At 45.5% G+C, this 14,297-nt stretch overlaps 1 protein-coding gene across 3 annotated transcripts in view; it reads right to left on the bottom strand.

Annotated features, from left to right (window-relative positions):
• Positions 1–207: 207 nt before the first annotated feature.
• The window catches only part of Grb10 (growth factor receptor bound protein 10), a 108,191-nt gene continuing 94,101 nt past the window's right edge, over positions 208–14,297 (bottom strand). For all 3 annotated transcript variants that reach the window (XM_059275431.1, XM_059275433.1, XM_059275432.1), the window contains exons 10-17: positions 14,042–14,152; positions 13,047–13,145; positions 5,468–5,545; positions 4,776–4,892; positions 3,949–4,015; positions 3,677–3,764; positions 1,351–1,444; positions 208–1,095 (exon numbers count right to left, since the gene is read on the bottom strand). In XM_059275431.1, the coding sequence (XP_059131414.1) occupies positions 946–1,095; positions 1,351–1,444; positions 3,677–3,764; positions 3,949–4,015; positions 4,776–4,892; positions 5,468–5,545; positions 13,047–13,145; positions 14,042–14,152 (804 nt within the window). In that variant the 3' untranslated portion in view covers positions 208–945. The remainder of the gene's footprint in view (positions 1,096–1,350; positions 1,445–3,676; positions 3,765–3,948; positions 4,016–4,775; positions 4,893–5,467; positions 5,546–13,046; positions 13,146–14,041; positions 14,153–14,297) is intronic.

Genomic DNA, 14,297 nt, shown 5'->3' with positions numbered 1-14,297 from the left:
GTGAGTTTTCCAAAGTGATGAGGTCTCCTGCACGGTGGGGAACGAGACACACTGATAGATAATAGATGACCAGACGTCTCAAGGTCTGCACACTGATAATAGATGACCAGACGTCTCAAGGTCTGCACACTGGTAATAGATGACCAGACGTCTCAAGGTCTGCACACTGGTAATAGATGACCGGACGTCAGCACAACAACAACAACAACAACAACAACGACCAGACTTGTGGTAGCTTGACTAAAGCCACAAAACATGCTTGGTGTCAACCACAACTGACACCTTGTATTTTGTTAGTTTATTTTTTAAAAACCAAAAGCTTTTCAAGTATAATGGGAAAGACTGGGGTCTCTAAATGTAGGAGGAGCCAAATCCACACTGTGGCAACCTGTGGCAAGCAGGATGCCCTCAAGAAAACTTTGGGGAACCATTTTTTCAGGCTGAAGTCTGCCAATTCAAAAATTCTCTGTCTCATCTGGGTTGCAAAGCCACATCCTCTCTCTCCTACCATAGGCTGAGTACAACATTAACAACGAAGAAGGAGTGCAAAAGAGTGATCAATACAAAAAAGTAAACATCGCGGTTTGAAATGTCAAGATTATTCCAGGGCAAGAGTTCATTTCCAATCACTTCTCTGCGGTTTTTCACCCTCACATGGCCTAATCAAAATTGTCATTCCAGTTTCTTCCCACACTTGCACTGGATCTCTTCCCTCCCCCCCATTTAAATGGCTGACGCAAGAGGGAGGTGGTCCTGCTTGATCCGCAGCGGTAAATCTTGGTGAAGTCCAATAACTAATTGATGTTGGTCGGTTGGTACCGATCAAAAAAGCTTTGTGTTGTCTGAGTCCGTGGGTGGGAGTAGGTGTGTGTTTTCACCCTCATGCAGGCCTCTCTTCTCCGTTCCAGTGTTGCTGCCTCCAGCCTCTGTGATAGGGCAAGGAGGTCATAAGGCCACGCGGATGCAGTGGTGCTTCAGCTTGCAGGGCAGAACACCTTTGTTGAGCTGGTAGAAGTCGACCAGCTGGATCAGGTCGGAGAACTTGGTGTTCCCATCATCCAGAGTGAAGAAGGTCTGCCCATCATCCTCGCATTGCTGAAATACAGAAAACACTTGCCACATTAGGGGTTGTGACTTTGGGGGACAACCTGTGGCCTGTGGTCAGGAGCAAATCTGTCTGTTCATGGTTCTGTTCCTGAGAGCCACACACAAAGTTGGCAAGGTAGGTCAGAAAACACGGTGGGTAGGGAGCCAGTATCAGAATTAGAGAGGAACTCACTGGGTGCTCTAACTTTACTGTCTGATACTGGGAAAGGGACAAAGGAAGGTACTGAAGGTATTGGTACTTACGGGTAGGATCTGGAAGTTCTTAATCTTCTGGTGGTGGCACAGTGTCAGCACAAATGCCTTCGGATTGCTCTGGCTGTCACGCAGGAGGAACAGCCTGTGGAGTGGGAAACCAGCAATTTATTATTGATTCTTTTTAAAATCCAAAATGAATTTCCCATGTATGAACACACACGTATGCATATACACACCAGCTTGACCTGCCTGATCAAAATGGGCTTATAAGCTACGACACTTTGGTGTTTGGGCGTCTGGGTGGCTTTCAGTGGCAACAGCACCCAGAAAGTTGCTTAGAATGTCATTTGACATCGAAAGGAACCAAGGACCCTTGAGAACATGGCTGACTCTGGTAGGGCAGGGAAACTACAAAGACGAAGCTGAAATGTTCTGTATTAGAGGGTCAGGAGGTGCTCAAAGACCAATGGGATATGCCAAAATCACCCACTGAAGCAGCTTTTCCCTAGGGAAGATGCCGGCGACACAACTGAGGGGTGGAAGACTCACCACACCCTTCACTCACTGCCAAGGAGAAAGAAAAACTTCTATGGGAGCTAAAACCAGGGGATGTGAGCTTGAAAACTAACAGAATACTTCCTACTTCAAAGTGCCTCACTTCTCACAAAAGGGAAAATATTAGCTTGATGGTACAGGATCAGACTGAGACCACCTTCCTCCAGTGTCAGACCAGCACCACGGGCATAGGGCAAAGGGACCTCAGGTGTCTCCAGACTGGATACCCTGAGGAGGCTACTGCACCACTTCCTGTGTGCTCCTGCCCTAGATATATGAGCCAGCTCCAGCCACGGGACACTGCCTGGAGTAAATCCAGACACCACCGCTCAGGTCTGGCTTCTGCTCACAACAGGAGCTGACTATAATGCCTACAGGGAAGGTAGATGTAATAACCAAGGTTATGGATCTTTTTCCTTTTGTTATAAAGCATACAGTGAGGGGCACTCTAAAAACTTAGAATAAGTGACAGCTGTATCAGTGTTTGCATCCTGGTTTTTATCATGTCACGTGGTTATGTCAAACCACACAGAACTTCCATTCAGAAATCACTAGGAATAGAAGGCCATATATCCACCCTGACTCTCCAAGGGGCTTCACCACAAAGCCCCACACCCTACCTAACTATCACCTTCGTCGTGGCATGGCATTTGGAAGAACCTGCACTCTTCAGAATTTGAACACTCTGGGAAACAACCAGCACATTAGTCCATGGCTTGGTCCGGCCAGGCTCATAGGGGGAACGTTATCTTGGACCCAAGATATGTTGTATGTTTCTCTCATATGCGGAATCCAGACTTCAAAATATATCTTTATGTGTGCCTATAGTGATCACATGAAATCAGTGCAAACAGAAGGACCTACTTGGTGTGAGGAGAGGGATCAGTGGAAGACACGTGACAAAGGAAGGTAGGTGGCAGATATGTATTAGAACTCTATAATGAAGCCCACTGTTTCGTAAACTACATTTTTTTTTTTTTTGGTGGGGGGAGGCATGATCATGGGTGCCACTGTTGTGGGACATGTTCACTATAGGCAGGATGACAAGATGCCGGGGAAAGAACACGGTTACTCACTCCTAGAAACCTGGGAGCTTGGAGTGTTGCTATCTGATCAGAGGCAAGATGGCTGTCCTTGTCTCAGTCATTTATCTACTTACTAGTTCTGTCTGTGGTTAGGGGGCTGGGACAAGATGAAGGCAAAGGTGAACACTTGCCCTGGGTTGCGAGAGGCCACTGGGACAAGAGCAGCCGTGAGATGGTGTGCACCCTGAGGTCCAGACTCTTGCTGGCCCTGCTGACCCTGTGACAGGTATGATGTGAATGCTTGTAGGTCAACCTGCTACAAACATGTTACTTCCAGTCACTCTGGCCAATGGCTGCCATCATCCACTCTACACATGAGTGAAGCCATCCATCCTCTGTTGTCCTGCCCCACTTAGTAGTGAGATAATCTACTTGAGTAGTTCCCAACTGTGAGAAGCAAGCCTCTTGTGGGCTAAGTCAATCACAACCTAGTCTTAGTAAAAGGCAGTTTTCTAAAGTGTGTAAGTAAAAAGGTATTGGTGATTGCTTTTTTTCCCCTGTTCATTCACTGCCTCATCTTTTCTATTTAAATTTCATTCAAGGGGTAAAGGGCACATCTGGATACATCCAGGACAGGAGAGTTCAGAATCATCTCTGTCCTTAACGTGCCCTGGCCAGCATATTTTGCCTCCGAGCTGGTTTCTGCAGGGGACGGTGAGTAGTAAGGCGGAGATGTGTGCTTATCACAGTGAGCGCTCGATAGATCATAGCTTCCATGAGTGGAGTTTCCTTACCCATCCACGAGTCCCTGCTGCTTGATGATACGGTGAGACTCCTCGCGGGAGATACGTCCATGAAACCAATGCTGAGTCCTGTGAATCACTGTGGGAAAGATGGAGGAGAGGAGAGGGTAAGGCCTGGCCCCTCTGCAGAGATACCGCCAAGAGTCCACGACAAACCTGGATCTCAGCTCTAGTAAGTAGCACCTCACACAGCTCAGAGAGGTTCAGAGAGTGGGGATCCTCTTTGCCTTTACATACAATACAGGGCCATTAGCTGCGCTCACCTGAATTCAGAGTAGAAGTATGAAGAGGGCTTTGGCTGCTCAGAACATTCATCCTAGTGCTTCGCTTCTGCAAAAGAAATGCCCACATTAGCAAAGACGAGAGAGACCGAGGTACCAAGTCATCTACTGTCCAGGGCAGGGTGGCTGAGTAGTGTCCCCAAACCCTTAGACTCTGATGATACCACCTGACTATGAAGAATAAAGAGTTTCTTGGCCAAAATGGTAGAGAAAACAAAGCAAATGCATTTTGGTTCTTTCTAGTCAACCTATCAACCTAGCACTGAGGCAGTAACATGTTTCTTGTCCAGACTACCTATGATGTAAATTCTGGAGACTCTCAGCAAAGCAGCACAGGCTACCTCTTTAAATTCTGGCAGTTCTCAGAACATTTTTCTCCAGAGTCCCTGTGCTGAAGACTTTTGCCCTTTTCCCACACTACGGCTACAGGACCGGGAATGTCTTCTAAGCAGAGCCCTGGGCAGGTGTTCTGCACATGGTCTTTAAATTTCAGGGAAACCTGAGCTGGGAGATAATCTTCCCATCTGCAGATTCAGCACTTGAGCTTAGTGAGAGAACTGTTCCCCGTGGAGTCCTCATGCGAGTGTCTGGCCCTGTGCCCTCTACAAACAGCCACTAGTAATTTATCAGCAGGAACAGCTCAGGACAGAGCGGTGTGGAAGGCCGACAGCACGGAGGGCCCCTGGGTCCGACTGCTTCCTACAGTTACTCCCAAACCCCCTCTCATCAACACCAGGAGAGTGTGTGTGTGACACAGTTTGGGTGTGTGTGTATAACCAGTGTCAACCAGACTGGGGCTAGTGACTTACGCGCCAAGCATGGCCCTCTTCCAGGGCAGCACTCTGGGCCTCAGCCGGATTATCGATCACTCTTCCAATTTGTCCAGAAAAATCCATTGCCACCAGAGAACTCTCAGAGACACTGCGCTGTAAAGCAAAAGGCCACAGATTCTGATGTAGAGAAAGCAGCCAGGGTAGCGTGCTGGAGACCACCCCACGAAACAATCATGAAGACTTCTGGGAGCTACAGAGTTCCCTGTTGCAGGTTTTTCAATGGAACCACACTAAAAATGGCAAACATGGCTTTGGACTTGGTTAAAAAGAAAGGAAGGAGGGAAGGAGGGGAGGCTGGGTGATCCGTCCCCAACGCCTCACCGCAGACCATGCTTGGGGGCATCAGTTCAGGGAAGCAAACACTACACTCTTCTATGACTTGGCTTGCTTCTTCTCTCCTGGGAGCAGGTCCCAGAGGATCTTTAAGATCACACTGGTAATATAGTGCATTTCTGTGCTTTTAGGGAGCACGTTATACATATTCTCGATATCCTCACCAGGGAGTGACTTCCGCATCCACGGGGCCCATGACTTAAGGGAACAAGAGCCAAAGATAACAAAAATGGCTCCTGGAGAGCTCCAAGTGGCGGCTGATATTTTTTGGAATAGGTAAGGCGTGCTGCAATGAGGTTCCCACAGTACTTAACTGTTGAGGGTCCTCTACTTACCATAGGTGTGTTGAAAGGAGAGAGCAGAGCCTTCCTCTGCTGCGGGATGCGGTAGTTTTGGTACAGGAGCATTCCGTACTGAAGAGGAAAGACTAGGGTCAGTACCAGCACCCGAGAGCTCCCCCAGCCCCAGCCTACAGCAAACCCCACAGCTGGGAGGGCAGTGCCAATCCGCAAGAGACGACTACTCTCTGCCAAAGGGCCCCCAGGAGCCTAACACACTGAAGACAGCGTGCTTCGGTTCAGTTCTGCCTCAGAACTTCTCTCCTGGAAGACAGGGGGTGCTGACTGGCCTGGGACTGTTGGAGAGGGAACAAACAGGGTAACAACACATATCATAATCCCGAGGTCAAGAACAATTACCTTTCCTCAGTTCTGCATGAGTCAAGCACTGTACTAAGTGGTCTATTTCCTTTCCTGCTCCCCATTTTTATGATCTATACACTATCGTTAGCCCCACTTTACAGATAATGGAACACAAAGAAATGAAGCAAGTGATCCAAGGTCATGAGAAGTCAGAATTCAGGACTCAAATACACACAGCCAGTTCTAAAGCCAGTCTCCAGAAGACAGAGGCCTCACATGCTTTGAACAGCCCAGACAATACTACCAAACTCTTGATTCAAAACACCAAATTGGAAAAATTATGAGGGAGAGAAAGAGAGAGGACACCAGAGTGAGCACCAGGAAGAGGAAATAGAGCGCTGAAGTAGCTGCATCACGCTCTTGGCCCTGCTTCGCAGGATGCAAGCTCTCCTGCAGCTCTTGGCCCTACAGTACACACTCCCTCCTAAAGCATCAACATGTACAACATGACAAGACTACTCTCCACGAGTGTAAGCACACAGGTCAGGACAAGTGCCTGAAGTGAAAAAGCACCGAGAATTCCTCCACACTGTTGAGAAGACACCAAACTAAGGAGTCAAGAATGCATAGATCAGACACATCATGAGGAAACTGCTAACTAAAAACAAAACACAAAACCAGAGACAACGAGAAAACCTCACAACAAAACCAGATAGTCAACATTTTTACATAAATGAAGAAATTCAAAGGACAGCGGAATGGCGAGGGTGCAGTAGTAAGTAACTGCTACTAGTGGACTGTTCCTTCAAGAACGTAGGCAAGACTAAGAGTTCTTCTAGTCCCCCAGAGAAGAATGCATGTTTGGGAAAGATTATAGTGCAAGTAAGTGGATGATTGAAATAAAATTTGAGTCTATGAGGCACAGCAGCCGTGCACTTGAGGGGGTTTTAATATACAGAGAACGATTATTCCCAACAAGAACATTTCAGATAGGTGGTGAGGGAAATGAAGAAAGCTCTTTGTCAGCCTGACTGTGGCGAAAGGACTAAATTACATGGCTTTTTAATAAGTTAAAAAGATGCATGTTGTGGTGCTGTGGTAGCCACTGGAAAACAGAAAATCAGTGTCTGAGAAACAGGCACACAGGGAAGATGTAAAGGAAAACACACAGCAAGCACTTTACTTACTGAGCCTTCTCCCCAGTTCTCAAATATAATTTTATTAAAAGAGCATTTCTCATCTGTTTTGCTTGGTTCTGAGAATGTGGAGTCTGTGGTTAGGCAAGGCTGACTGTATACATTCAAGTATATGCTTGTGTGTGGTCTCTCTGTGTGTATGTCCATGTGTGGGGAAGTCAGAAGTTAATGTTGGGTGGTGTCTTCCTCAGCCATGTTTTGAGATAGGGTTTCCCACTGACTAACCGGGAGCCCCAGGGGTCTCCTCTTTTCTCCTCCCAGTACTGGGGTTACAGAAATGTACTGTCACATCTGGCTGTTCCTGGTGATGGGGATTTGAATTCAGGTCCTTATGTTTTCATGGCAAGGACTTTACAACTGAGCCATCTTGCCAGTCAAGCAAATATGGTTTCTGGGTGTAGAGATAAATGGAGAGATGGAAATGAGGGGTTACGCTTGCCTCAGCTTCTGAGAGATGACCTCTGAGTCATTAAAATGGCCTGCCTGATATAAGTGTTTAGCTGGGGGCCTTGGGCCAGACCACAGAGCCTATGTTAAGCGTGTGATTCATGCTGGGCCTGGGGCCATGCTAGGGACTAAGGCCAGCCACATAAGTGACAGGTCTATACGGCCAACAATGCATGGAAACTGGGGTCCACACTAAGGCTTGGGTGAGCTTCCACAGCCAGTAATGCTCTGGGTGGGTTATATTTTTTTTGTTAGCAGATTCAACTACGCTGTACCTGACTCCACTCTTCGGGATTCCTTTTAGGCCCCACTCACACCTATTCCTTTCACTATAACACTTGCTGAGTCTGTAGCCCTAGTTCATTAATGAGAAAGAGGGAGATATAGAGTATCTCCCAAGCTTGCCTGCACGTCTCTCCCCGTAACACATAGTGACACACCTAATAAATCTAAAATCTACAGTGTTCTAAAACCAAATCTTTTGAGCAATGATATAGGCTCTCAAGTAGAAAATCCAACATTTGATTTTGTGTGATAGGGCACAGTTAAAACCCAGGCAAGTATATAAACTTATTTCAGGCTATGTGTAAAATATATGTATGAGACAAACACATTTCATGTTTAGACAGAGGTCCTATCTCCATGACATCTCATTATGTTTATGTAAATATTCCTTGTCATAAAATGCCCAAATCCACAGTACTTCTTGTCCTAAGTACTTCTGAGAAGGGTCACTCAATCTGGAATGGCACAAATTTGGGAGTATTTTACCCTTATATATGTTTTTCCCTTTCAGTACTTTTGCTCTTTATCTGGCTCAACTTGCTTGCCTTTTTAGAATGCCTTCAAGATCACTGACTTTAAGCTTTACTTTTAAAAAAAAAAGTATTTAACATTAAAGATTTACCTCTGAAGTTCTGCTGTAATGGTAACTTATGATACTTTTATAATTACTCAACTGATCTATCTTGATTTTCTTTTGCATTCTATCCTTGATCTATAAATTAATTTAAATAGATCTCTTTAAGGAGGCATCATGTAGAAAATTATACTTCATTTGCATCATATTTTTAAATAGGATTTTTAAAAAAAATCTCAGTTACTAAAGAAGTAGACTGTTTTCGTATTTATTGTTTGTAGTTTAAAGATTACAAATTCACACTGTTTCTACTTAAAAATATGAGAACCTACATGGTGGTTCTTGTATTCCCACAAAGTCTTGAAATTGTTAAGCCATTAGCCATTCCATTAGCCATTTAAGGACCAGCTGCCTGTAGAGGTACTTTCTTTCCTTTCCCCTTTTATTTTAGTTGACTGGGCTTTAGAGATACATGTATAGACCAATTCATGTTATTTCCTTTGTAATTCCTTCTATTGCTTCAGGAAAAGAAAGTATGACCTAACAATGTTGCCTGCTTCACTGCAGTGTACTCTGGCTTCCTATTCACATCAAATTAAATGTGACTCTCCTAAACAGTAAAGGATTAAGGTAGCAGTGGACTGTTTTGTTTCTTTGTGTAAAGAGACAACAGCCACGTCTCCACATTCAGAACTTGCCATGAAAAAATGTCCTTCTGGGCTAGCGAGATGCCTCAGTGAGTAAAGGTGCTTGTCACTAAGCTGGAATTTGGTCCCCAGAACCCACATGGTGGAAGGAGAGAACTGACTACCCCAAGTTGTCCTCTGACCTCCACACACATGCCCACACACATTCCCCTAAAGAAACTAATTAATAAATTAACATAATAAAGAACCATAAGCACATCAATAAAGTTCACAGGAGTTTAACATCACAAATGGGTTGAGTTGGGGATCTAATGAAAGGAAGCCATTTGCTTTGTGAACCCATTGTGCGCTGACAGAGTCCCTTTATTACCTAGTTTTCACTCTGGCCATTAACCCTGGAAGACCCAACACGTTGAATAAAAGGACAGATCTTTCTCTAGTAACTGAGTGGGACATGGAAGTTCTTAAGTGAGGTGGTAGGCAAGTTTACTGTTTTATGCAAAGGGAACAAAAAGGTTTCGAGTCCGGGCCGAAGAATGCTTCAAAGACTGCAGCTCAACTCTGGGCATACAAGACAGACTTAAAGAGGTGCTTTTTAATGGGGGTGGGCTGGAATCACATTGGGAGCACACCCTGTTTAGCATAGATGCTGGGGCTACTCTTGGCTGTTACAAGCTACTGAGACTGGGGGATGCCTGCTAATCCATAATACTATAATCTACCGCATTAAAAAAAAATAAATCAGGCCTTTTTTTCTGTCCGTCATATTGGGGAGTTAAAGATTTGCAGTGAAATGGGAAGAATTCTGCTATGAAAATCTTTGAGAACCACTTGAGTTCTTTAGGAAAAGAATGCAAGGAGTCTAAATCCACAATACTTACATTTAGACATGACAAAGAAACAAATTTGGGGGAGAGAAAAAAAGCTCCGAGTGCTTAAGGTTTATCAACTGATTTATCAAATTAGATAATTAACACCTATACACAAAAATTTAACCAAAGCTTCTACTCGGTCTCAATAATATTTTATGGAACAAAGGATAGTTTAACATCATTAGGTAAGGTGGTCATAATCTCAGACTGAAGGATTACAAATGGAATGTACCCTCACTATGAACCACAACCGGCTTCAGGTCAAACGTGTCCCACTGGTCTTAAGTGCTTCATTTTTGCCATGAGCAGGAAATGCCTCCTTCCAGTAACTGAGGACTAGCTCTGTGGAACTGTAGGTCTAAAGTCTTGGCATCTAAAGTAGGATCTGGAGGGAGTATTTGCACATCTGTAGAGGAAAGGCTGAGGACACGGACCCACCCAAGTCCTTCTGTGATTCCTAGCATGTTGCCCTTTCTGGCATGCCTAGGCTCCACGAGGCGAGGTTTCTCTGACCTCATTCCATGGAGTGCGGTCTTTTGTTTTGTATATACCCTTCTCACTGCTGAGAAGGCTTTGATCCCTGCATTTAGCTGCCTCACAGCGCTGCAGTGAATTTCTTCTTTGTTTCCAATATGCTGGTCCTACTGTCAGAGTGCTTTTGCAGAGGAGGCTCCCCGTGCCTCTTGGTGGTCTGCTGTCTTGCTGAACATGAACCTAATTGCCTTTTCAGGGCGGGGTAATTTAAAACCAAAGCAACCACAATGACAGGCTCTTGTGCTGACACAGCAAGACATTTTGTGGAGGGGATTTTTACATCAGTTTAAGAAACTTTTAGAAAAGGAGGGAGAATAGGAGAAGTAGGTAACCGTTACAACTTTCTACCACGTTGGCACAGTCCTGTGGCCAAGAAATGACTCAATGATGTACTAGGAAAGGATGAAGAACGCAATCTGACCCTATGTCCTGCAGTGGCCACTAAGAAATCTGTAACGCTGAGCACAGCAATGCCTTTTTTTCCTATATATATATTTATGCAAGCACTTAAAGATGTAAGATGGTCCTTGGTTAATTTTAAATAACAAAGTTATCCTTCCCTGAAGCTCCAGGATCACAACGTGATATAAATTACTGTTTCAACACTGCTGGCGCCAAGTCCATGTCCACTAATCAAAAATGGTAATGAGACAGGGTTAGGGACGGTGGGAGAGGACTTTACACGATGATTTAGGATTCTATGTTCACAGATGTAATAAAGCAAGGAAACCTCCATGCTGAATTCACTTTTTCCAGATGAAAAAACAAAAACAAAAACAAACAAACAAAAAAAAAAACAGCCCCTTTCTAGCAGGCGGGAGTGTCTGAGAGGATCAAGTTTAAGGACCCGTTCCTGCATCCCAGACCAAGACCTGCACCCTGATCCTGAGGAGACACAACCTGACAGTTTGTTATCTGGGCTGCTGTGAGCCCATTCAGTGCCTTTTCCCAGTAGCCTGAGGGAAACTTGGGCATTACCATGACACACAGAGGGAGCATGGCTTCAAGAAAGGAGAGAGAGTACACATGGGTGGAATCCCGGTTAAGGCAGGAGGATCAGTCAAGTCCTGCTTGAGTTACAGAGAGAGTTTAAGCCCAGCCTGGGCCAGACTCTGCCTAAAAATGTATAAAAAGAGGCCTGGGGATAGACAGATTGAAGGAATGGACAGACAGGCAAACCCACACACAGAGCCAGAAACACAAGTGTAATCCTGAGACTTTTGCCATCTGTGGATCACTGAATCAAATGATAACTGCAAAGTAGCTGGGACACTAGAACTCAATGCAGAATCAACTCTACTCCAAATACTAGGAAGGCTGAGGCAGGAAGATTTTGAGTTTGAGTTCAGCTTGAGGCACATACAAACCCTGTATCATCAACACAACAAACCAAACCAAAACCAAACAGGAAGTGGACATGCAACTGCCCGGGGCTCTCAGGGAGGGCGGCAAAGCACAGTACTTAGGAAGTGAGCTCAGGAGCCAGGATGCTGCTCTCAACCTGGCTCTGCCACACCCCAGCGGCCATCCCTCCAGCCTCAGTGCTGTTACCTGTGAATGAGACAATCAGGACACAAAGCTGCTGTGAGGAGAATGTGAGGTTGGGCACGGAGGCACGGATGTTCAGAACAGGCTAATGGTATCATGTTAGCATTAATATGGTGTAAGATCTCATGATTTGCACTTAATGATAAAGCCAATTAGTGTTCTGCCCGTTTCCTTTCCTGTGATTACTCATGGTACAGTAGCTGAGAACTGGAGCCTACTAACTGGGTTATGTATCACCAGCTTAATAAAATACATTGTTTTATAGTGTACAATACCATTTTCCTATTTCTTTCGTTGCCTTTTTAAAAAATATATACATTTTCGGATTAAACAAACAAACAAACAAAATCAGACCTGTACAGAGATGTAAAGGTTTGTCTCTAGCATCTGTCCCTACTTGCATAGTGGGGCTCTCTCTCAGCAACCTTTCTTTCCTATACCTCAAAGTTAAATACACATTTTGATTTTGTCTCTTTCTCCTACACAAAAATGGAGAACATCCTAATATTGATATACACTTGGTTTTTTAATTAGTAGTTTTCCTAAGACAGAGATCAACCTTTTATTTATCATTCACTCATTCTTTTTTTTTTTTTTTTTTTAAAGAAAAGGTCTCTGTATAAGTCTAAGCCTCAAACTCAACAGTCTTCCTGCCACTACTTTCAACTGCTGGGATTCTAAGCATGTGCACCACACCTAGAAATCTCATTATTTTAACATATAAAAAGTATTCCTTTCATGGTTGGCTTACACATCCCATCACTTCGATGTCAGACTTTGCATTGGCTTAGAACTTAAGAGTTGCCTACTGTGGGTGGAAGTTCCTTATCCCTTGATGCTCAGAGGACATTTGGAAACGTCTAGAGGCATTTTTGGCTGCCTCTACTGACTAGGGGCATCTTGTGGGCAGAGATCTATAATGCCCAGGGCTCCCCTTTTAGCTAACCAAGAATCAGTTTCCACCAACACTTGATAGTGCTCAGTTAGAAAACCTGGCTCTACCCTTTTTAATGCTCTGAGATCCTATGTAGACGAATGTACCACTACACACTTGATAAATAAATCCTGCCTTAATAGTAGAAACGTCATAGTGTCTTCATGCCAGGACGGACTCACATCCAGTTGTTTGCTCTGCGGGCGGTGCAGCCACTGCAGCCTTGAGTCACATACCTTGAGCAGTCTGAAGGCTGTCATCCAGCAAGAACGGATCTGATCATCCTCGGCACAGAGCAGACGCAGCTCCTTCATCTCAACTTTCGCTTTGTTTGGCTAGAGGAGAAATGAAAACCCCACCCGTGCAACAGTGAGCAAGTGGGCACCCAGGGTTAGAGAAGGCTGCCCCAGACCAGAGGCAGTCTGCTGGATGGCACCTGAGCAGAGAGCAGAGCAAGGGGCACACGCGTGCCCCTCGTCCAGTTCAGCCACCACCTGCTTGACAAAGCCCTGGTTAAGGACTAGTCACAGACTAGCCCTCAGCTAGCCGCAGCTACAAGTCAGTCCCTCAGCTGAAGCAGAGTCCCTCTCTTGACTAGCAATTTTGGGAGTTGTACAGCAAAACTAACCCTCACGAGGCTGTGAACACAGCAAGCACAATGGGACAAGGGGGAGAAGGTGTAGTGTGTGGAGGGGACACTGGTGTTCATAACCTGCCTGCCGAGCTACGGAGAAGGCCCTTCAAAAGGTGAAGGTCCGTCCCTTCAGAGGCTAGCTCCCAGAGAGGGGATCACTTGAGGGGCTTGAGTGTCCAGAGGTCTTGAGGATGATTACCAGTGGAAATCCAGGTGAATATCAGTGACAGCACTGAGCAGGGGTGCTGAGGTGGAGCTAAGAGCCCAAGGGAGATAGGGGTATGCCTCCATCCCTGTAGTCACAAAGGACAGACAGGGCCATGTGGCCAAGTGATGATAATCGGGTGTCAGGTCAGGAGTCCCCCCCTCTTAACCAGCTTCTTACTGTGACCAGGTAAAAGCTGCACCCAGCGCAGGAGGCCAACAGCTACCTGGCCTTAAGTCACTGAGGCCACTGACTACTCCAGAGGGCACGTGTTTACTTTCTAAAGCATCTGGACTATTCAAAAAATCACCAACTCCTAAGCACACAGTAAAGCCAGTGTAAGAACTAACTCTGCAACCAAACACTGGGCAGCATCCTGTGGAGCGGAGTACCTTGATGCACATCCCATGGTCGTTGGGCGCATTGTACTGCTTCTTCCCAGCAATCACATAGAAGATGCTGGTCTCCTCCAGATCAGCCAGCAGCTGCAGGTGTCTTGGTTCCTGCAAAATAGCAGCCAGGCAAAGTGTGGGGTCACAATTGCGTATAGCCATTATAAAAGCTGCTCATTAATAAGTTCACACTAGCATAAAAGGGGTTTGGGTGCATTTAAAAATTAAGCCCACATTCACAGCAAGCATACCCAGC

Source organism: Peromyscus eremicus, chromosome 10, assembly GCF_949786415.1.
Source record: "Peromyscus eremicus chromosome 10, PerEre_H2_v1, whole genome shotgun sequence".
In the NCBI taxonomy this organism is placed as follows: domain Eukaryota; kingdom Metazoa; phylum Chordata; class Mammalia; order Rodentia; family Cricetidae; genus Peromyscus; species Peromyscus eremicus.
Note: the sequence above shows the minus strand (reverse complement) of the source record. Positions and strands in the feature narration are given on the sequence as shown.